General features: G+C 40.9%; 3 protein-coding genes across 4 annotated transcripts in view; 2 read left to right on the top strand and 1 right to left on the bottom strand.

Annotated features, from left to right (window-relative positions):
- Nucleotides 1-1,144, bottom strand: part of LOC109486494 (mannose-1-phosphate guanyltransferase beta-A-like) — a 10,450-nt gene extending 9,306 nt beyond the window's left edge. Inside the window, exon 1 of the mRNA XM_019790332.1 lies at nt 977-1,144. The gene's annotated coding sequence lies outside the window, so the exon portion shown is untranslated. The remainder of the gene's footprint in view (nt 1-976) is intronic.
- A 448-nt stretch (nt 1,145-1,592) lies between these two features.
- Nucleotides 1,593-12,704, top strand: LOC109486492 (mitogen-activated protein kinase 14-like). Of its 2 annotated transcripts, none has more exons than XM_019790327.1 (12): nt 1,593-1,813; nt 2,528-2,657; nt 3,501-3,559; nt 4,396-4,507; nt 4,885-4,914; nt 5,085-5,131; nt 5,523-5,638; nt 6,022-6,093; nt 6,940-7,019; nt 9,866-9,983; nt 10,643-10,816; nt 11,557-12,704. In XM_019790327.1, the coding sequence occupies exons 1-12, from the start codon at nt 1,593-1,595 to the stop codon at nt 11,634-11,636; spliced, it is 1,239 nt and encodes a 412-aa protein (XP_019645886.1). In that variant the 3' UTR covers nt 11,637-12,704. The 2 variants fall into 2 exon arrangements, with proteins under 2 accessions (XP_019645886.1, XP_019645887.1); XM_019790328.1 differs by having other exon boundaries at nt 9,866-9,944.
- A 9,810-nt stretch (nt 12,705-22,514) lies between these two features.
- LOC109486441 overlaps nt 22,515-23,143 on the top strand; it is a gene marked incomplete at its 3' end in the record, with an annotated part of 1,933 nt that continues 1,304 nt past the window's right edge. The window contains exons 1-2 of the mRNA XM_019790272.1: nt 22,515-22,673; nt 23,000-23,080. Of these exons, the coding sequence (XP_019645831.1) occupies nt 22,515-22,673; nt 23,000-23,080 (240 nt within the window). The remainder of the gene's footprint in view (nt 22,674-22,999; nt 23,081-23,143) is intronic.

Consider the following 23,143-nt stretch of genomic DNA (forward strand, 5'->3'; position numbering starts at 1 on the left):
GGGGTTCTCTTTTGCACTGAATTTTTGGAAAAAAAATTCAGTGCAAAAGAGAAAACCCCCCAAAGAAGCCTAAAAACACACTAAAAATACCCCCAAAACCCAAACCTCTGCTTGGAGAGTAAGCCAAAAGGTCACTTGGTGTCATTGGACTTTGATATTTAAAGGTACAAAAACAGGTTCGAGCACATTTGCATACACAAGTGGCTGACCTTGTAGTGAGTGATTCTTAGTTACAAGCATTCTGATTGGTGCTGTATATCTACATAGTACACAGCTTGTCATTGGTCTTCCTAACATAATTAAAGTTCTGTGCATTCAGGTAGCCTGGTTACTAGACCTATTATACTACTATGGCTCCCGAGCTGAGTCCTACATATTTTCTGCAAATTGGGAGCTACAATAGGTCTGGTAACCAGGCTATATGCTGGAGAAATGTTAGCATGCATCAATTGGCCATGTTTTAACACGTTTTGAAGCAAAGATTACACATTAGATATCTTTTCTATTTAGAAATATGGAGGTTGAGTTATAATCATTTTAAGTTTCAACCTCCATATTTTTAAATAGAAAAGGTAAATCATACAATTTATTAAAGTATGAAACAAGAGATGTCCACAGATTAACTGAACCAAATATTAAGATTTAAACGTGATCACCAGAAAGAAATTACTAGTATAGGGTGGGGGGAGGGGCAAATAACACATTTTCAAATTATTATCACACAAAAATATTTCATTCCCTTCAAAATTTCTCTCCTTTCCAAAGATTATACTTCCATTCAATCTGTACAAGGCGATGCTCAGTCTATAATTTGTCTAAAAAACAACTTGTTTATGTGCTAAACTTGCTGACTCAGGCACAGCTTGCAAGAAAACAACCACTGTTCAAATATACAAGATCTTTTCCCCAAGCTTTTCTTCAAAATCAACATCGAAGCATAGTTTGGAGTCCACGTTGTTCTAAGGACTATACTTACCTTACTAGTTTCTTCTTGGCTGTGAAATAATATTTCTTCTCACAAACACACGCCACGAGACCGAGATTTGAAGCTACGTGGCGATTTTGGCTGATAACAAATTCAGATCAAATTGATCTTTGACCGAACGCAGCAGCTTGACTAGTAAACAACAGCGAGCAGAGAAATTTAAAAGACTTTTGAACTCCGGCCTCTAGCGAAGTGTCAGGGTGCTACGATAAAGGTGTTTACATAAACTCAAAGTTTAACATATCATAGATATTATGGCACCTTTCTTTTGAGTGATAAAAGTCAACTTTTGAAGGAAAGGAGCAGCTAAGATCTTGAGGAATTCGCGCTAAGAACACATCATCATCATCGAGATCACGTCACGGTCAGCAAACTATCGCGAGAGTTCGATGCACAGCACGCAAACGCTCAAAACATTACAAATGTTTAGAAAGAATTATGAAAACTAAAAGGGCTTATGTCACAAATCAGGAATATGTAAGATATAAACAATTTTGTTTATTGATCAATAAATATGTATAATTGCTATTCTACATATGACTAGGATTTTTTAATGATTTTACATTCGAATGCGTTCTTGTACTTCCTCAAAATCCGGAAGCAGGAAATGACCTCTGCTGACCTTTTGAGAGATCGCGAAGAGCAAAAAGCAAACCATTTTCGAGGCAAACCTCTCAAGCAAAAACGCTCTCCAGACATGACAGAACAGCCGGCAGAGAAGATCAAGCCGCACTTCTACCGTGTGGAGCTGAATCGGACGATATGGGAGATCCCAGAGCGCTATCAGATGCTCACACCGATCGGGTCCGGGGCGTACGGCCAGGTTTGGTAAGTCTGTCTGTTCCCGCCCAGCCGCATAATTCTCTGTACTAATACACACCTTTCCGGAAGTTCTCGGTTTTAGCACCAGATTTTAGGGTCTTTTACGCGCGATTTTCCTCGTGAATTTGTTTTCTAGATTTGTCAGATGGTGCTAAATACTGTCAAGGAATACAATTGGCTTAAATGTAAAGTCATATTGTGTGATTTTCTACGTATCTTACTGGATGACACTGGACAGTCTGACTGCAATTCCTTATAAAATTTGTATTTCTTAATGAGTATCCTAATGTTCAATTATAATGTTAAATGTGCAGGATTCATATATTGATGCCTGAATTTTGCAATTGGTAAAAGTGGGTCAAATTAGATTTATTTTATGGATGACATCATCTGTATACTAGTATACTAAAGTTGATCAGAATTTGCTGTGGACAAATTTTGCAATGATTTTTATGAATATGGTGAGCCATAGAGTAAGCCAAAGGCTGACATGGGCGAAATTAGGAAGCCAACAAGGATTGTGCACTTTTTGAAAGATCTGTATAATCGGTATAACCATCCTTCGGCATAACACACCAGCTTCGCAGGCACGCGGCGTGGCGGCAGCTGGCTACATTACACCAAACAACTTGTTACTAGTACACCCAACCCTTGAACATCTAACTCTAAACATTGTTTAAAGCTATCATATGGTCTCTGATTTCTTGTTCCTGTTCACAGTTCTGCGTTTGACCAGCAGTTGGGGCACAAGGTGGCGATTAAGAAGCTTGCCAGACCGTTCCAGTCAGAAATCCACGCCAAACGCAGCTACCGAGAACTCAGGCTCCTCAAGCACATGGAACACGAAAATGTGCGTAGGTCCAACTCATCAGAATTTGACGTCTGATGTGTTAGGGGTTACTTAGTACATTGGCAGAACGTACTGCACCTGTGCGAATCCCTTGATTATTTTTCACGGTTTTCGTTGGATTTTTGGTCAATTTCGCCTGTTTTGACATAACATTTGGAAACAATAGATGGAGTGTTAACCTTACATACGTGAATACAAACTTATATAATGTAAGCTTGAAAAGCTCCTTGGTAAAAGTAACCTAATTCCTGGAATTTCGGCTGACTGATAGAGTCACTTCCTCCAGGAAACATGTTGCAGGTGAACTTGTTACATGTAGGTCATGTGTACTGTCATGGATCATTGTATATGGTACTGAACCATCATGCATTCAAGGCCCAAATTGTTGGATGTTAGGTGATGATAAAAGCCATTTCTTCACCTGATACTTTTATGTAGTACATGGCCATGGGTAAAACTAAAACTTAAATCTACCATATCACATAAATTGCTTACACGTATGTTGCAGTGCTGAATGTGTTATAACTTTTATGTGACATGGAATTTTTTTGTCAGGAATACAGGACTGCATGTAGTTCAACACATAAAATATAGTAGACATCTTTTGGCCATACAGTAGGTAAATTCTATGATAAGATGATAAACATATATTTATTATATATTAAAAGGGAATTATAGTCAATATTTTGGATACAGAATATTTGTAGTTCACAGAATTTTGAGGCAATTTATGGTAAGGCCATAAATTATTGATTTGCTTGAGCATTGTTTCCTTTATGTACCTGTCTGTCTATCTATTATTAAGTTTCTAATTAATTGTCTGCCTGTCTTGTTGTTCTCCAGGTGATTGGACTGCTGAATGTGATGACCCCTACTCTGACCTTCGAGGATTTCCAGGACGTGTGAGTATCATATTTCACAATTTGTGAATATTATCAAGCACTCTGTAAAAGATGCTGCTCTAGGCAAAAGCCATTAAGATTATATAGTACTACAAACATGTGTATTTGAATGCATGAAGTTTGAAAGTGCATCTTGAACCTTGAACAGGTACATTAGGGATGTAAAAAAAAGTACATCTTATAATGATTTTAATGCTTTGTTTTTTTATCTAGAAAAATACATTAACCGGTATCAAAAGAGCACAACTGATATCATGTGTGTAACATTATGGAAAGACATTTGCTTCATGACTAAGGTTCAGATGCATATAAGGTGTAGCAATTGGTGACTCTAAACTTCTCCATATGGATGGCAAATTCTGTGGATTCAGGGGTCAAGGGATCTAATCCCATTTGGGTATCGACTGTCAGAGAGACCATAAGTTTACGTGGGGGTCACAAGCCTTTGGTCCGTGTATGGGGGGGGGGTCTCTTTTTTTAACATCTACAAATGTATGTACTTGAAGCATTTAGCAGTTTTGTGCTTAGGAAAGAATTAACTTCACATTTAAGTCTCTTTCTGTCAATCAATAAATAAATCTCTGTCTGATGCATGTAAAAGTTACAACCCAACACAAGTAAACTATTGAGCTGTCTAAATCATTGAACTGTTACACATGAACCATTATTATGACCAATGTAGGTCCGTAAGCTTGTGACGCCCCTGATGGGTGCAGATCTGAACAACATGCACAGACGAATTAGCCCTGATTGGTCCATTATTCCTGGTACTTGTCCCTGATTGGTCCAAATCCCTGACATGCTTGTGTACTTGTCCCTGATTGGTCCATGTGTAGGTACCTGGTGACGCCCCTGATGGGAGCAGACCTGAACAACATCGTGAAGTGTCAGAAGCTCACAGACGACCATGTCCAGTTCCTGGTGTACCAGGTGCTCAGGGGACTCAAGGTGAGTCTGCAGAACTTTCTTAGACCCTCAGAAACATTCCTTAAGGAGTTATTTTAAAATGTACTTGTTTGAGTAACAGTTTTCTTGTGTCTCGTTACCTTGATGTCTAACCTTCATCAATGATTTATTTTGTTCTTTTCTAGTTATAGAATTTTGTTACTGCCATATCAATTTCTTTGTTAGATGTACCAGGGTAAATGTTCTTTTTGCACTTTAATTTCATATCACTTAGGCCTGGGCAAGAGTTAAATACTATAGGCAGGTGTTTTATGCTGATTGTCACTCACCTTTTTAAGTTGTCATCCCAGAAAACATCTTGGTGGAAAATTCTGTATAAATGTTTCACAAGTTTATGAATTCATGTTATTTCTTCACAGTATATCCACTCAGCAGGGATCATTCACAGAGTAAGTCCTTCCAGAATTTATGTTTTAGATTTTAAGACTGCAATACTTTAAGCCTGGTATTATAATGATCATTTCCAGCATAAATCTGCTTTTAACAGTGTATAAAATCAAGATGTTATTTATGACAGAAATATGCTTGAAGTAAGAGTTGACATTGATGTTTTCTCCAGGATTTGAAGCCCAGTAACATCGCTGTTAATGAGGACTGTGAGTTGAAGGTAAGAACGATTCACTCTTCACAAATTCTCTGCTGAAGTCTAGAGACTGCTGATCAATCTCTACAGTTCAAGTCCAGATATCACAATAGGCGAGAACACAATTCACACAAGTGCAAACAAGTGCAAATAATTGTCACCTCAATTCTTTACTCCCAATTTTTCAGAGATTAAAATTTTTACCTGTACCCAGGCTACAGATCTCAGTCTGGATTCCTGGTTTTTGTTGTTACATTCAACCTCTGCATACTAGTATCTAACTGCAGGGATCTGGTGATGATGCCCCTACTGTGCTTGGTGGTGGCAAGTTCCACTGTATGATTGTTCCAGGAAAATAAAGTTTTGTTAAAAGTAACATTTTACTATGGTTGTGTTTCCTCGTGCCTCCCCCACGATTCTGGACTTCGGTCTGGCCAGGCTTGCGGACGATGCGATGACGGGCTACGTGGCCACGAGATGGTACAGAGCGCCGGAGATCATGCTCAACTGGATGCACTACAATAAAACAGGTGTGTGTGGGGGGGGGGGGTACGGGGCATATAGTGTAATTGCACAAATAGATATCATAATCTGGTTTTGATCGATGTCCGAATGGGCTACTGTAAATGCGGAAACTTTTGCGGTGGTTTCATTTTCGCTGTGACCTCTCCACTGTGACACCATGAAAATGTACACGTCTCCCTTCTATTACTTCTGTACTGCAGAATTGTTACAACTGCAAATTTAAGACGCTTTGAAAACCACATTTCCCTCTTACCTCAAAATTAAACCAGTTACAGTTTGATTGACAGTTATGTACAGTTTGATTGACAGTTACAGTTTGATTGACAGTTATGTACAGTTTGATTGACATCTCCCCCTGATGCCTGCTGTGTTTGTGTTGCCTGTACAGTTGACATCTGGTCGGTGGGCTGCATCATGGCTGAACTGCTGACTGGGAGAACTCTCTTCCCCGGAAAAGATCGTATCCTTGGCAACAGACAGAACGTATAGTTTCTAGCTCAACAGGACAAGTGTTATATACACTATTAACAAACGTGTTATATTTTCTGAGTGGTAGAGGGGTGTAACAATGTTAAAAGCTGTGAATAGCTTTATGTCATTGGAAAATAGAATCCTTTCTTTCACAACCTATGTTTAAAAGGTGCGAAATTTTTTGTCAAGGTGTAATACTATTGCTTGTCACAAGGTGGCGCTGTGAAGGGAAGAGTTCTGTTTTCCAGTGTTATGTGTTTGTTGAATGTAAAACCTTTGCCAGCACCACCCACCATTCAATTCACTTCACCTAGAGATAACGTCATTATATATCATATAGGGACATCATTATTAGATACCGATTAAACAATGTTTAGAGTTAGATGTTTAAAAGTTAGGTGTAACAAGTCATTTGATGTAATGTAGCCAGCTGCCACCGCGCCGCGTGCCTGCAAAGCTATTGTGTTACGCTGAAGGGCGGTTATACCAGATATACAGATACAGATACAGACACTAAGACAGTGGATGCAGCTATTTGCAGTTTAGGGCATCAAAGCTCAAGCCTTAAATTAAATGCAGACTTTCTTTATTTCTTTTCTGTTGTTTTGTTTTCTGCGGCATGCATGACGCCATTTCATAATCATATAGGCCATTCTATGTATCCCTTAGCATGCTGGGAAACATGGAGGATTCTGGGTAATACAGGGGCAAGCCAGTCCTTGTCACACTTGCCCCTTTGCTACCCAGAATCCTTCATTTTTCCCAGGTGTCCATTCGATGTTCCTTTTGTGCTGCCAGTTTTTGCGTTCTTTTTCCTTTACCTTTTTCCAAAAAGATATTGATCAGTTGAAGAGAATCATGGAGCTGGTGGGAACGCCTGACCAAGAATTCCTGCAAAAAATCAGCTCCGACTCTGTAAGTACTTTTTCTGTGCATGTTTGTGTTTTCTTCTTCTTTTGTTGTTGTGCATTGAGTCAGTTACTTTAGTATGCTATGAGTTTAACTTTTGCTTCATCTGCTTTGCTTAGAATTTATGTTAATAATATGTTCTTGCAAGGAAATATGAGCTTGTGTGGACTGCATGACTGCTGCATCTTGGTTTTGTCAGCTTGTAGACATTTTCTTTCACAACTGTGTCACAAAGTGTACATTGTACATGTACATGTTAAAGTCATTCAGCTGGTATTTAATTTGTAACCCAGTAAAAACAAGTGGGAGTTCAAATATTTGACACTTTTTTTTCTGGGAACAACATCATTTTAGAATTTTGAGTATCAAAATGTGAAAAATCTATGATACATTTTGTACTAGTTTTCAATATAAGACAAACCTGAGAGCCAAGAAATAAACTATTAAACTGTTGTGGCTTCAGAAAAAAATAAAGGCAAAAAAGCATTTTATTCTGCAAGAGACAGCTGCTTGGCATTTTTTTTCCAGTAAATCCTGTGCTTAGCTGTCTTCTAGCTATACATGTATCTGAAGTTACATGTATGTATAAGTACATAAGTTATAAATGCCCCCCTCCCACTCCTATGAGAATGTTAAAGCCGGGTGTTCTGTGTTTCCCCCAGACTCTTCCGGAGTTTGTATCTTCGGTGAGTGACTCAGGTTACATGTACATGTACGTGTGTGGCTCGTGATGTTCAGTGCTAATCTCCAAGCAGATTTTTCGGTGGCCCCAAAAGAAAGTTGGCCAGGCAGAATCCATTGGCCGCCGGAGCAGCTAAGGCCTAGGAAAAAAAATGTGTTTCCTGTTTCCCGACTGACCATAGAAAAAACTGCCCACCCTAGCCTTTTTTTTTGTGGACTCCTGCAAGGGAAATACAACTTTTTCAGGACTGAAACAGGAAACACAACATTTTTTTCCTAGGCCTCCTCTGGCCAATGAATACTGCCTGGCCACCGTAGGATCTGCTTGGAAATTAGTTCAGTGCTGCGCTGTACATGTATGATATACATGTAGCTCTCTGGGAATGGGAAAAATGCGCCGTTTTGTTAACTTGAAATAATTCCATAAGGTATTTGGCTTTCATTGTTCCATTCCCAAATGTAGCTTTTTTGTCACTTGCAGAAACTGAAATAAGTCGTTTCACAGTTCCAAATGTGCATAGTGGCTTAGGTCAAATTAAAAGTCCCTTACTTATAAGTAATACTATAATGATCTACCATGATGTATTTTGGATCACCATGTGTACAAATTTGTATACATCTACATGTATATGTATATTTGACTAGCCTTTGGTGGTGTATTTGTAGCTTGTATGTCATACTTGCAACAACAATATGCTTCATGTAGCTACAAAGGTTTAGTTCACTGCTATTTGAGGGTTTGACATTTCCTTAATGGAGAAGAAATTGACCAGTTGAACCGAATCATGACCCTGACGGGCACACCTACCGACGACTTTGTAGAGAAGATCATTTCTCAGGAGGTGAGGCTGAGAAAAGTGGGATTTTAATGATGTAATTTAACTTTTTTTTCTATTTAAGGCCACACCCGTCCTAATTTTATGGATGACATCCATGCGTGCATTGATTTTGGCCTGGCCTCAAAAACTGTTGAATACGTCGCTATGTACTGCCTCAATTTCACAATACCAGCTTTGTTTTAATGTGGTTTAGCAGCATTTTAATTTTTTGCCGGAATGTTTTTTATTCGCCCGCGCGCACTAGTTTGTGGGTCTTCAGAGGATGTCATCCATAAAATTAAGCCGGTGTGGCCTTAGTTCATCATAAGATTGGAACTCATTGCCATATTCAACCACCCAGATACCAGAGCTGGCTTATTCAGAGGAGGTCTCCCAAAAGCTGAGCAACCATCAGAAATGTCATGAAAGTTTATCAGTTTTGGTAGTTACATGTTTAAAGTTATTACTTCTGATCCAACACAAAGAAGTTCTCTCACCTAGAGCTTTCGACCAGTCACCCTGGTCTTCCTCTGTAGACTGACCCAGTGAGGCTTGTCACGTGGCTACTTTGAAGTGTGACGTCAACACTGGGTCAAAGGTATTTTGTAGACGATGTCGGCCCCCGTCACGGTTGAGTGAAGGGTGATGGGCCCTGATGTAAATAGCCTCCTTCACCCCTCACAGGAGTACCATACCCTGGGTGCAGCTTACCCCAACTATAGAGGGATTACAGTGTTCTCACCAGGTCTTCTGAGCATAGGGGCCCCCTATGCTGTGACTCGGGACCCTATGCTGTCTTTCAAGCAGCATAGGGGTGTTTTTTTGGGAGAACCTTCATAAATCTTGCCCCCAAAAAATGAAAATATAACTTTAGAATTAAGCTAATGAAATAAAAGCAATCCTTAACTTCATACAATGTCTCCCTCAATAAGTGAGAAATAGTGTCTCAGGGGGTTATGAGATTCAAATTTTCGGCACAATATGCAACTTGCACCGCAAAAGTTGCCCTTCTGTACCTGACCCCTGTGGTACAGAAAAAATCCTAGTGAAAACCCTGGATTATGCAAAATCAGAATCTCTGATTTGTTATGTTTACCGAAGGAAAACATATTGTTTTTGCTCAGTTTCTTCTTCCTCTTCTTAAGCTTCTTCTCCAAACAGTGACCTCAATGACCTGAGCCAATGTTGTGTCTGTTACTATGGTAACTGGTGTTGGGTTACATCATGTTGCAATTTCAAAGCAGGAGGGATATAGACTCCTGTCTGACCATATACTAGTATACGAGTAGACCATAATGTGAAGGTAAACATTATGCATTTGCCTTGTTTTTTTCTTCTTCCTGTGTTCTGCAGGCGCGAAGCTACGTGGAGTCCCTCCCCAAGCAGTTGAAGAAGGACTTCAAGGGGTACTTCTGCGGAGCGAACCCGGACGGTGAGCGCAGAAGGAATCATGGCCCCATACCCGACCTGGGTGAAGACAACTAATCATGCAAACCATTGGCAGTGCTAGGCCGTCCTGTCTGCTTGTCACTGTTGCTTGCACGACTAGTTGCTTTGTTTTGAGATTAAGGACTGCTTAAAGTCGTTTTAATTTCACTCACAACAGTTTAATGCTTATGAAAATTGGCCTCACATGTTAAAACTCACCACCTCTTGTCCTTGGCTCTCTTATGATTGTGAATTAAAACTAATATGGTAAAGTTTGTGTCACTTTGCAACAACCTTTAATTTGGTTGACTCTGGCTTTCTAGTGACTCATACTTCAATAACTGAGATTTCTTTGTGTCTTTGATTTATCGTTGATAGATTCATTCATTCATTCGATCACACTTGAGAACCAGGAACAGAAGGTGGCATGCTTTAGAACAGTTGCTTCACCCTCCCCTTAGACGTGGTTTGGCTTTTGATGTGGGCTAGTATGATATTCATGATTAGTAATTATGATATTTGACATAAGGGTAAGGATAAGGGTAGTAGAGAGTGCGATCTGGCCAAATCAACAATTGACCACAATTGTAAGAAATCATGATCGGAGTCTAATCTGAATTAAAAATGGCCCCCTCCCACCAGCTGGCCCTCACACCAGCACACCAATATTACCATGCACTAACCCTACTTTTTCATCTTCAGCTGTTGACCTGTTGGACAAGATGCTGATTCTGGACACAGACAAGCGGCTAACAGCTGAGCAGGCCCTGGAACACCCGTACATGCGACAGTACCACGACCCCACCGATGAACCAACAGCCGCACCGTACGACGATTCGTTCGAGAAGATGGAACTCAACGTGGCCGAGTGGAGAAGTAAGTAACTTGGAAGGTAAAATGTGCAAAGCATGGGTACATTCTAGCCTAACAAACTACTGCTCTGTTTAGTCAGTCAATACAGGTAGCGTGCGTAGTCCAGTGGTTAGCGATCCTGCCTCTGGACTAAGAGGTTGGGAGTTCGAATCCCGGCTGTTATCGCTCACCCGACATGCACACTACTGTTTAGGGTCGCAGTCCTTAGGACGGGACGTTAAGCCGTGGTCCACTGTTCATTGTGCTTGTCGAAAAGAGCTAGGGGAATTTCCCCAGTACACTGAACCTGTAAATACTGTACATGGCGTCTGTCTTCTCTGTTACAACCAGTGGGAGATTAGCTCTTCAATGAGCTAAACTGGCTCGAGATCACTTCCACCTTCACAGGGTATTTTCACTCCTATGTAGGAACCCCTGCTCTGTTTATTCTTACTCAGACAAATTCATACATATGGTGACCAGCCTCTCCAACTCTGTTCTGCCACTTGCTACATAATGTAACCCAACACCACAGGGTGCCTGCTATAGCACCAGTTACCATGGTGACAGCCATCTAGCCCAGGCCATTGACCTTATGTGACAAGGAGAAGAAACAGAGCAATAAAAAAATGTTTTTGTTTCTGCAAAGGTAAAGTTAACATAAATAGAGGGGGACAGACTATTCTAGATTGCTAGAGCTAGAATAGGTTGCATTTCAGAATACCAATTCTCTGCTTGCCATCATGATGCCTTCTCTGTTCCAGAGCTGATGTATGAGGAGGTTGAAGGGCCAGGCAGAGCGGCGGGGGGAGAGGGGCTGGGGCCCGAGGCCATGGAGCAGTGACTCACAACAAACAAACAAACATCTCAACTCAAGAAATATCATCTCTTAACAGACTTCTAAAGTTTCTCTACCAAAGCCCAGGTCACATAGCCTGGTTACCAAGCCTATTTTAGCTGCCAAAAATCTACCAAACCTATAGTAAGTCTTTTGCCTGCAACGCAGATAGCGGAGAGGACAAAAGAGACTTGGAAGCTAAAAGAAGTTTGGTAACCAGGTAACATCGAGAAGCTTAGAAATCAAGATTTTTAAGCTCATTGGACACATACACTGTATAATGCATGTACAGTGATTTTTTTTCTGCAACAAAATCACCGTATGTCATAGGTTTGAGAAGAAACAGGTACATGAGTTTCATTTTTAAAGGACTCCACCCTTTTCTTCTCAAAATCTATGACATATGATATAATTGTAGAAAAACCGCCATGGTAGGTGCAATTTACAATGTAGGTGCCTGGGGTTAAGTCTGTATTATCCAGCTTTTTTGTCTAAATCAATCGGATGTGTCTTAATGATATTGGTTCAGATTTGTGTTACTCTAAGGATTATGATTTCATCATTTATTACTGGACCAGGTTTGGTCTTCTTCATTTTGCATATCCTGAGATGGTTGTCCCAATTTACGCAAGGGAAAAACCCTGAGATATGAAAACTGTGTAAGGCCACACTGACTTAGTTTTATGGATGACATCCTCTGAAGACCCCCAAACTAGTGCGCGTGGGCAAATAAAAAAAAATCCGGCCAAAAATAAAACTGCCACTAAACCACAGGAATGCAAAGCTGGTATTGGGAATTAGCGGCAGTACCCGGCTCTGCATTGTCACTAACTACCATGGAGTACCCAGGCCAGAGCCTCGGTGGACGTGATCTTTTTTTTTTTTTTTGAGAACAGGCGAAAATCAATGCGTGCACGGATGTCATCCATAAAATTAAGGCGGTGTGGCCTAAGTTAATTTTTTTTTCTGCATGTAATAGATCCCTCATAATGTCAACTACTATATTATACACTGTTAGTTGGAGACAGATTTGATGAGTTGATTATTACTTTTTAAACCATACCCAAATAACCCGGGCCGTTGTTTTGTAACTGTCAAGTACGAATTTTCTTACCGTATAGCCTTAGTAATATATCACCTTTGATCCTTGTTGAAAATTTACATATACGTACTTCAGGATTGAACACGAAGATGGCAAAATGTATATATTACAGCAGAGTCAGTAATAGAAATAGTCATTACAGAAAAACTACCAAGTACAATCATTGCAGGTGGCAAACTAGTTCTACATTTTAATCCATTGTACGAATCATGATTGTTCAACTTTTGTACCGGCACTATGTATTTCCCACCTAAGTTAAACAACAAATGTACTTGTAGCCTGTTATCCCCAAATTGAACTATGTAAATTATGAACCTTCGCATGCATGTCATTATTAGCTGGTGTCTTAAGCCGAAGGGCAGTTATACCGGCTATAGAGATACAGATCAGTAAATCTGATAGAAAATTTTACTTTCAAAATGTTTGAAGCATGCTTAGCACAAATGCAAAATCATTCAATGGTAAATACATTGTATATCCCAAGTCAACATATACAAAATCATATATTAAGCACATTACTGTTGTAAATACTAAGTAAATATGACTACTAGGAATCATATGCTGTTTTGATTGAGAACACTGAAATTGGTCTTAAATGACATGGGGATAGCTGTGGGACTTGTTCCAGTTAGGGCCTGGTCACATACATGTATGTGGTGCAAATGTTGATAAGTTTATGCCTATGTCAAATTATGAGGGTAATTTCTTTGGACAGTAGGGAATGTAGTGGGAATGTTTGGACAGTAGTGGTACAAAAAATGTAGGTACTACAGAAAACGGTGGCATCTTTCTCGAACTGAAACAGAATTTAACGCTCATAATACGGATTATGAATAAAATGACAAACAAGTATGTGATGTTAATATTTATCTAACTAACTTTTGCATGATATATGTTTAATATACATGTAGTCTGTACTTTCAGCTCACTGATTTTACTAGAAAAGCATAAGCCGGTTTACCATTCGAACTGCAAATGTACAAAAGTCAAAAGTGCGGGCCCCTGACTTGTAAACAGTGAGTTCTTGACTAGCCCATGCCTGATACATGTCTAGAGGTGGTTTGTTTTGTCTCAAGGGCTTTCAATTGTGACATACAGACTATTCCCTTCAGTACACCATCCCATGCTTACGCAGTTCGAATCGTGATCTGGCTTATTTCCTAGGGCCTGTTAGGAAATTTGCCTTATAATTAGTCTCAAGTTTAGTCCATATAGACTTGGACTAGCCATCTATAGCAACTACTGGACAACAAGAGTTTATAATTATATAGCATCTAGTGTCTATGAAAACTTTTATATTTGTAGATTGTAGCTGTGCGAGAATACAAATTAGTTGTTTTTTCAGTCAAGGTGAAGTAAGTGATTTGTATGTTAGAAAGATTGCTTTTTTGTACAGAGAGTGAATCATAATTGTATCAAAGATGGAGCATATCTTTGGGTAGAGTAGAGTAGACACTTGTCAAAGTTTTGTAGAAAAGTAAGTGAATACAAGCAGCCCCTTGGTGAATATGACAGTGTAAATGTAAATTGTTATGAACATTACATGAAAATAAATCTTATTGGTGCATACTCTGTGTGAACTTGAATGTTTTGAATCAGTTTCAAACTTTGTTGTTTGAGCTCTTCCCTTTATTGTTTGGTAAGGCCATGTTGATTTGATTATATGGATGACATCCTCTGGGAACCCCAAAATTGATGCGAGTGTGCGAATGGAAAATGTGTAATGTGGCCAACTGCCGCCGCGCCGCGTGCTTGCGAAGCAGGTGTGTTACGCCGAATGGCGGTTATACCGGCTATACTGATACAAGGCAGATAACGTAAGGCTCATTTTGTGTTGATAAAAAAAAAAGTACAATTGTTACGTGACGCAGAAATCCCGTGTCTGAGGAGCAAGTGAAAGATCACGACGCACTTATCACCGTTTAAATCTTACAGCCTGGTCTCAGGGTTGACGTCTTGAAAACGTGAGTATCGCCTGTTAAGCCAATTCTTCCACCTAAGATCACCTAAGTGACAAGCCTCCAAAACTAATAGGTTCGATTGAACTGCATGCGTCAAGAGCCCGGGAGGGCCTTGAAAACACGTATGAGAGAAGCGCATGCGTGTTTGATCCCATTAGGGCACACATGAACTATCTTGAACCAACTATAATTATGCAAAACTAGCCTCCACCAGGCCTTTCAACGGCTCGTAGAATTCGGAAAAAAAGAGAGTAAAATTGGCCAAGGAAGTCCGGCCGCGGGGAAGTAGCTAGTTTCTTAAGCTCCGAAGCGGCCAGTCAAACCTACAAGGTGGCCAAACTCCCCTGGTAAATATTCTCCTATATACTAGTATAGCCAGCGTAGTTAGTCTGGTAGAGACTACATCATAATTATATGCAGAACTATCTTTGCCACGTCTCCTGTTTACTCCAACAGCAGCTGCGTCTGACGAGCCGAATTTTCCTCTCCGCAAGAAAGTCGCAAAGCTGCATGCGTCGTTCTTGGCTTCCATACTGTGCTCGGTTGGAAAAAGTAAGTATTCTTTATTCTTTTCTTTATTCAAAACAGTAGTCAGCAGTACATTAAAAATTATGGACCGCTGAATTGTGCTGACCTTACATAGTACATGAAAATACGATGTAGGTACGAACAGAACATACAGATACACGACAATTACAATATGTGTAAGTAGCGTTCATGTTGCTATAATGGATTTGCAGTAGATATAACTGGATGGAACAGTAGCTATAACTGTTTCCACCATTTTTTTATTGAAACATATAGTGACAAGACGCGGTGGCGACACACTCAAGTTACACTTATATTCATGTCGCCACCAGACAATACGTAATACATACGACAAGCAAAGCACGAATTGACATATGGAAATTGAATACAATAGTTAATCAATGAACAAGTGAAACAGATATACTGACAGGATTGATCAAGATATTACAAAAAACGATAGGATTCTAGCAAGAATATCTGTACATGTTGTAATATTTGAATATTGTACATTGTTGAGAGAAAAGAAGAACCTCTTAAAAGTAAATGTACCAGAATATCATCTGAAAGATCATTTGTTTGTTTGTTTGTTTGTTTGTTTCGCTTAACCGGTAAACCGCCTTAAGGCGTAACACCAGTTTTGTACATGTGCGCACATATACAAGCTGCGTAAGACCGGACTGTGAGGTTTTGAACCACTCACACCGGGAAGATCCCCTACTCTTTTCGACCTCCATTTAACGTCCTATCCGAGGGACATCCCTAGCCCTAGCTAGGTACTCATTTCCACCTGAGTAAAGTGAGGAAAGTCGTGTAAAGTGCCTTTCCCAAGGGCACAAGATCGGTGACATGAGCAGGGTTCGAACCCTGGACCTCTGGGGTGTGAGACGAACGCGCTACCGACTGCGCCACAATGACTTCATTTCCACCATTGTGTCATGTACTGTCTACAGCACAGTTGATTCGCGATTCTTTGAAGGTACCCAAAGCAATTTCAGGGCACAAAACTGGATTTCACAGTCAATTTTCTGGTCATTTTTTCATGTAGTTGAAAACACGTATGAGAGAAGCGCGTACGTGTTTGATTCCATTTAGGGCGCACATGAACCATCTTGAACCCAACATATTTGGGCAGAACTATCCTCCACTAGGCCTTTCTACGGGAGTACGGATCGCAGAATTCGGCAAAAACGAGAGTAAAATTGTCCAAGGAAGTCCGGCCGCGGGGAGGTAGTTTTTCCCTCACTACGCGGCCAGTCAAACCTACAAGGCGGCCAAACTCCCCTGGTAAATATTCTCCTATATACTAGTATAGCCAGCGTAGTTAGTGTGGTAGAGACTACATCATAATTATGCAGAATCATCTTGAACCCAACATATTTGGGCAGAACTATCTTTGCCACGTCTCCTGTTTACTCCAACAGCAGCTGCGTCAGACGAGCCGAATTTTCCTCTCCGCAAGAAAGTCGCAAAGCTGCATGCGTCGTTCTTGGCTTCCATACTGTGCTCGGTTGGAAAAAGTAAGTATTCTTTATTCTTTTCTTTATTCAAAACAGTAGTCAGCAGTACATTAAAAATTATGGACCGCTGAATTGTGCTGACCTTACATAGTACATGAAAATACGATGTAGGTACGAACAGAACATAGAGGTACACGACAATTACAATATGTGTAAGTAGCGTTCATGTTGCTATAATAGATTTGCAGTAGATATAACTGGATGGAACAGTAGCTATAACTGTTTCCACCATTTTTTTATTGAAACGTATAGTGACAAGACGTGGTGGCGACACACTCAAGTTACACTTATGTCGCCACCAGACAATACGTAATACATACGACAAGCAAAGCACGAATTGACATATGGAAATTGAATACAATAGTTAATTAATGAACAAGTGAAACAGAATATATAAATGCTGACAGGATTGATCAAGATATTACAAAAAACGATCGGATTCTAGCAAGAATATCTGTACATGTTGTAATATTTGAATATTGTACATTGTTGAGAGAAAAGAAGAACCCCTTAAAGGTAAATGTACCAGAATATCATCTGAAAGATCATTTCCACCATTGTGTCATGTACTGTCTACAGCACAGTTGATTCGCGATTCTTTGAAGGTAACCAAAGCAATTTCAGGGCACAAAACTGGATTTCAAAGTGAATTTTCTGGTCATTTTTTCATGTAGTTTTAAAATTGACAAAATATACTATCATGGCCATCCATTTCTTGCTTGGGTGATTGGTTTTGTAGTGAACCAAGGACCCCGTTACGAAACGTGGCACCCAGGTTAACTGATGTCTGTGAGGCAAAAATGCGATGTCACTCATTGAAAACGGTTGCTTGTTTTGTATCGTTGATGTGTATGGGCAGTAGCCCTCAAAATATATCAAAAATATTATAAAGAAATGCGTCAAAAGCAGTTACTCAAGAAACTGGATATGATTTTGGAAACGGCCAGACGTTTTAGGTAGCAGCCACTACACTAAGAGACTAAAGAAACGCATCCCATAGCTCATTTTTGGGCTACCTCGAACACTTCAAGGTTGAAATGATCATGAAAATGTGCTAAGAAATGGTAGCAAATGTCAATAAAAGACAGATTTTCTCATACAGAATATTTTCTTTTGTTCTACCGCCATGAAATTGTACTGAATCTTAATTATGTACATATATAGCAGTGCCACGTACTCTCAGCAACGTGTTTTTCCATTTCGTAAGCGGTCGTTGCTATCAAAAACAGTTGCGGATGTCATATCGCTACTCGTTCGACGCCGCAGAAAATTGCGAGTTATTAATAACTGTTCATCACAAGTGACAGTTCAGCCATTGATATCAAGGAAATTAACTGAAATATTTCCCCTTTTATGTTTGCATTTCTGCTTTTCTCGTGCGGCCAGCCTGTTTTCAAGCGCTCTTCTTGTTTGTGGAGTGTGTATTGGATAGTTGGTTGAATATGCCAAATGTAATCTAGAATGTAACTAGAGAGGCCGACATTTGCTTGGGAGCAAATACAGCAATTTCAGTCCATCTCCCTCCCACGCAAAAGTGGACTATTCCAAACTTACCCCAGTGTAAAACTGGCAAAGATTCTCAAATAAATGAATTATATAGTAGCTATGTAATTGAGAACAAAGATGCAAGAACACGCACATTGAATCTCGAAAGCTTTACTAATCTTATTACAGGTATGCAAGTACTAACAATGATGAGATTTGATACATTTTGAAGGTCTTAGGCACATAAAATTGAATGTGTGGGTCATTACACACGACTTACATGCAATGTGACCTCAGGTAACCCGCAATGGAACACCTGTTCCATGGCCAACGGCAGATGGAACACGGCATTCTTTAGATAGAACATGGAACGGGTACAGCACTTTTGGCCCTTTTTTTGCTGAAAATAGCCATTTAAGTCCCCCAAATGAGTCATTTGGAAGTGGTGTATGCTAAATATGTGACTGCTATTCTGTAGACACATGTTCAAGGTACCCTTATACCGAATTTCAGATCATTTGGTTGTAAAACCAGGGATCAGTATCCAAAAATCCATTTTTTTGTCAACAAATGCCCCAAAAAACCTTCATAAAAATTTTTCAAAGGCATGTATCAAAAAAATGAAAAAAAAAAACGCCTGGGGGTATTGGCCCACTCTACCTCCAGGCCAAATTTCAAGTCATTTGGCTGAATGATGGCGGAGTTGAATCCCTTTGACTGTTTGGCAGGAGAAGGAGGAGAAGAAACATCAGAGAACACAATATATTTCATCCATACCATGGTATGGACTGAAATATAATAAACTAGAGCGTGAGTAGGGCTCAATTGATTCTTTCGACAGCAAGGGCGTTCTTCTTAGTGTTACATGAAAATTGCGAGAAAATATCTTTAATAAGGGCCAAGAAGATAAAAATAAAAAAATAAATAAAATGAAATAAAAATATAGATGGTCGGCCCTCCTTCAAAGAATAGAATAACTAGTCTCCGCCAGACAGAAGACGTTTGTTCAAAAATAGTACAATTTTGTCGAAGAGGGGGGATAATTTAATAGTGTAGGTTGGCCACCATAGACCTCATTTACTCCTCCGCAGTTCAAGGGGAAGTGCAACCCTAATACCCCAGGCTCACCTCCACAAGGAGACAGACAACCGGGCGGTCCCTCAGAAACTGTAATGAGCTCCGCCTGTCAGCCGTACTGTTAGATTTTATACATATATAAATAGCGCACATCCTGTTGATCAAGTGTGTATGGATGAGTGGATGGGTGGATGAGTTGTTCTTGGTGGATTTTAATTATACCTTTCGACAGCGACAGTGCTCCCTTCAGAGCTTGCGGTGTTACATGAATTTGTAAGAAAATACGAGAAAATTTCGGGAGAGGGAGAGAGGGAGAGAGAGGGAAAGAGAAGGGAGAGGGAGAGAGGGGAGGGAGAGAGGAGAGAGGGGGAGAAAGAGGGAGAGAGAGAGAGATGGTCGGCCCTCATTCAAAGAATAGAATAACTAGTCTCCGCCAGACAGAAGACGTTTGTACGAATTCTACGATCCGTATTCCCGTAGAAAGGCTCGGTGGGGGCTATTATAAGGCCGGCGGTGGCAAATGAGTTCGCTCCCTGCTCCTTCGGTGGCAGATGCGTTCGCACGGACGAGTTTTGTTCCTACGCATCCACTCAGCAGGTGTGGCCTTTCTATCTCCACGGAGTTAGAAAGTCAGACTCCATGCTATTAGCTATATCTCTAAATAAGGCTGGTGGCAATTGAGTTTTCTCCCTGCTCCTTGGGTGGCAGTTGCGCGCTGCATCCTTGAACAAAATATTCTCGAGGTCGCGTTGGCGTACGTGTGGATATAGGAGATGTTTACACTTTTCGTCTAAAAGAAAGCTCGGACAGGCTCGGAACGGATTCAGAGGTACCTTGTTATTGAAGGGTTAAATGATGTCTATATACCTCCGTGCATTGTGTATTATTTGTGTGTATGCATGTGTGTGTGTATGTGTGTTTTTGTGTGTGTTTTGTGTGTGTGTGTGTGTTTTGTGTGTGTGTGTGTGTGTGTGTTTATGTGAGTGTGTCTGTGTGTGCGTGTGTGTGTGTGCGTGTGTCTGTGTGTCACGGTGTGTGTGTTTGTGTGTCTGTGTGACACGGTGTGTGTGTGTGTGTGTAAGTGTGTGTGTGTGTGCGTGTGTGTGTGTGTGTGTGTGTGAGTGTGTGTGTGTGTGCGTGTGTGTATACATGTGTGTGTGTGTTCTTGAAGTTCCCTCGGTGTTAACAATATGGTTGACCAAAATTGTGGCGAGCTAACTGTGTATGCTCCACCTCTACGGAGGATGAATGATGATGATGATGACCAAAATTCCATCAACTTCAAAATTCTCTGTTTCTGGATCAAAAATCCTGATCTCTGTATTACATTCTGTTGTGTAGGGGTGAAGTTCCCGTTTATACATGATTAATGTACAGTCCCGTCTGTATCCATTAACCTGCAGCTGCCCACTGACCAGGAATTCACAAAACCCGTAAATATATCACGGAGGTCAGAAATCTACTATTTCTTTTTACCTCGTCTTTGTTGTTGTTGCTGTTGTGTGTGTGTGTATGTTTGTGTGTGTGTGTGTGTGTGTGTGTGTGTGTTTGGGTTTGTACCTGTGTGCGTGCGTGTGTGTATGTCTGTGTATTTGTGTGTGCATGTATGTAACTGTTATGTGTGTTTGTGGTGTATCACGACAACGCAAGTAGTTATACATGGATTGTCGTAAAACTTGGTAGGCGGGTAGGTCTCGACATGAGTAGACTACGGAACCCCTTGGCGCCTTGGTGAGGACCTCATTTGCACAATTTATGAGGAATTTAATGCTGGAATATCTTTCGAGTATGATTCATGAAGAAATGCTGGAACAGCTTAATTGGCTTTTGCGTAAACAGCGAGCAGATTACTATTGGACTGAGCAGAGCACTTTGAACTAATGCCTCTGGCTGTTTACAGCTTAGAGGTACATATATCAAACCTTTTGTCAAAAACTTCTCTGTTACATAGCGGATCATAATGACCCCCATCGGGGTCTTCACGCTTCGTTAAAAGTGGAAAAATCTCAAGATTTATTCCAAAGATCTCAATATTTCAGACGAAATCTTGAGATCTTAGGATATGTACCTCAAGCTGTGAACAGCCAGAGGCATTAGTCCAAAGTGCTCTGCTCAGTCCAATAATAATCTGCTCGCTGTTAGCAATGAAATGCATAACACTCGCAGAGACCACCGTTGCCACGGTAGTGTCTTACAGTATTAGCCTCGATTGGCTTGTGCGTAATCTCCAAGCAGATCCCTTTCGGTGGCAAAAAGACTGTATCAAATTGACCAGGCAGTATCCATCAGCCAGAGAAGGTACCACCGACGTTGGTAGCGACAAAAACGGCCATATATATAAAGGTAACGATCATTCCCCCGTAACCTTTGCTTGAAGAGTACTTGTGCGCTGCCACCTACCGTGTTGCAAGCGGCCACTTTGATGCCGGAACTCCGCATCTCCTTACTACTCATACCACCCGGGGCGCTTTTCCTTTAAAGGTCATCGCGAAATCGAGTTTCGGCAGGCTCTGCAGAAGCGGTGCACAGGAAACTGAGCAGCGATATGTCACCAGAAAAAGCCTTTTATCATATTTTTCAAGGTCAAACCTCTTCACAAGAATCATTGTGTTTCAGGTCTCACGTGTTCTCCACAGACGTGTCACGTGATCTCAACAGGCGTGTCACGTGATCTCCACAGGCGTGTCACGTGATCTCTACACGCGTCTCACGTGATCTCCACAGGCGTCTCACGTGATCTCCACAGACGTCTCACGTGATCTCCACAGACGTCTCACGTGATCTCGACAGGCGTCTCACGTGATCTCAACAGGCGTTTCACGTGATCTCAACAGGCGTCTCACGTGATCTCCACAGACGTCTCACGTGATCTAAACAGGCGTTTCACGTGATCTCAACAGGCGTCTCACGTGATCTCCACAGACGTTTCACGTGATCTCAACAGGCGTTTCACGTGATCTCCACAGGCGTCTCACGTGATGTCCACATGCGGTTCACGTGATCTTCACTGGCGTCTCACGTGAGCTTCGTTCACCTCATAGCTCTTCATTTACATTCATGTAAAAAATAGTAATTTGCTTTCCTTACTTTGTATTCATGTGGAATTAAATAAGGTCAACCTGAGCAGATTGCCATAATGTACTCTCAATAAATGTTGCAAGAAAACCCCCCACAACTGCTGTCGTTTGTTTCTAAGACCAGAGCCAATTTGATCATGTCGGAGCCCAGCCCACCCCACACGATGCCTGACGGAGAAACATGGACACCTCCGCAGTTCGAGGGACTTCTCCACTGCGCTCTGTGGCACCTGCGGAACAGGAACATGTCCCACGACCAGGCCCAGGACGCCTGCTACATCTACAAGGACTACCAGGTCTTATAACCTCCCATAACCTCTCATATTATTGATTTGATTATATGGATGATATCCTCTGGGAACCCCAAAAACTGATGCGCGCCTGTGAATAGAAAAAAAATTTTGCAAAAAAAGGTTGCTTTCATTATGAAATCGACGTGGTCATGAAGGTTGAACAAATGACAAAGAGTATGGCGAATAATCTACTCTTCAAATTCATTTCTTTACATTTTCGTCTTTTTCATTTGATTTTGGCATAGCCAATGGCTACAAGTTCTTGTATGTTTTTACAAATAACCTGATTGATTAATTGATTGATTGATTGATTGATTGATCGATTGAAGGTCTTCGGACTGGGCAGCACCCTCGTCTGTCTGCTGATGTCGCTCTCCATCATCGTCGGCAATGTCGCGGTGCTGAGAAGGGTCGGCAGAACTGGGAGACCCCGAGACCCGACCCACTTCGCCCTCTCTCTCTCTCTCTCTCTC

Source organism: Branchiostoma belcheri, unplaced genomic scaffold (assembly GCF_001625305.1).
Source record: "Branchiostoma belcheri isolate BF01 breed outbred unplaced genomic scaffold, Haploidv18h27 scaffold80, whole genome shotgun sequence".
NCBI lineage: Eukaryota > Metazoa > Chordata > Leptocardii > Amphioxiformes > Branchiostomatidae > Branchiostoma > Branchiostoma belcheri.

Coding starts and splice junctions, on each gene's coding strand:
- LOC109486492 (XM_019790327.1), top strand. CDS start 1,593: ATGACCTCTGCTGACCTTTTGAGAGATCGCGAAGAGCAAAAAGCAAAC. Junction 5,132..5,522: donor AATGAGGACTGTGAGTTGAA/GGTAAGAACGAT, acceptor TGCCTCCCCCAC/GATTCTGGACTTCGGTCTGG. Junction 9,984..10,642: donor TGGCCCCATACCCGACCTGG/GTGAAGACAACT, acceptor TTTCATCTTCAG/CTGTTGACCTGTTGGACAAG.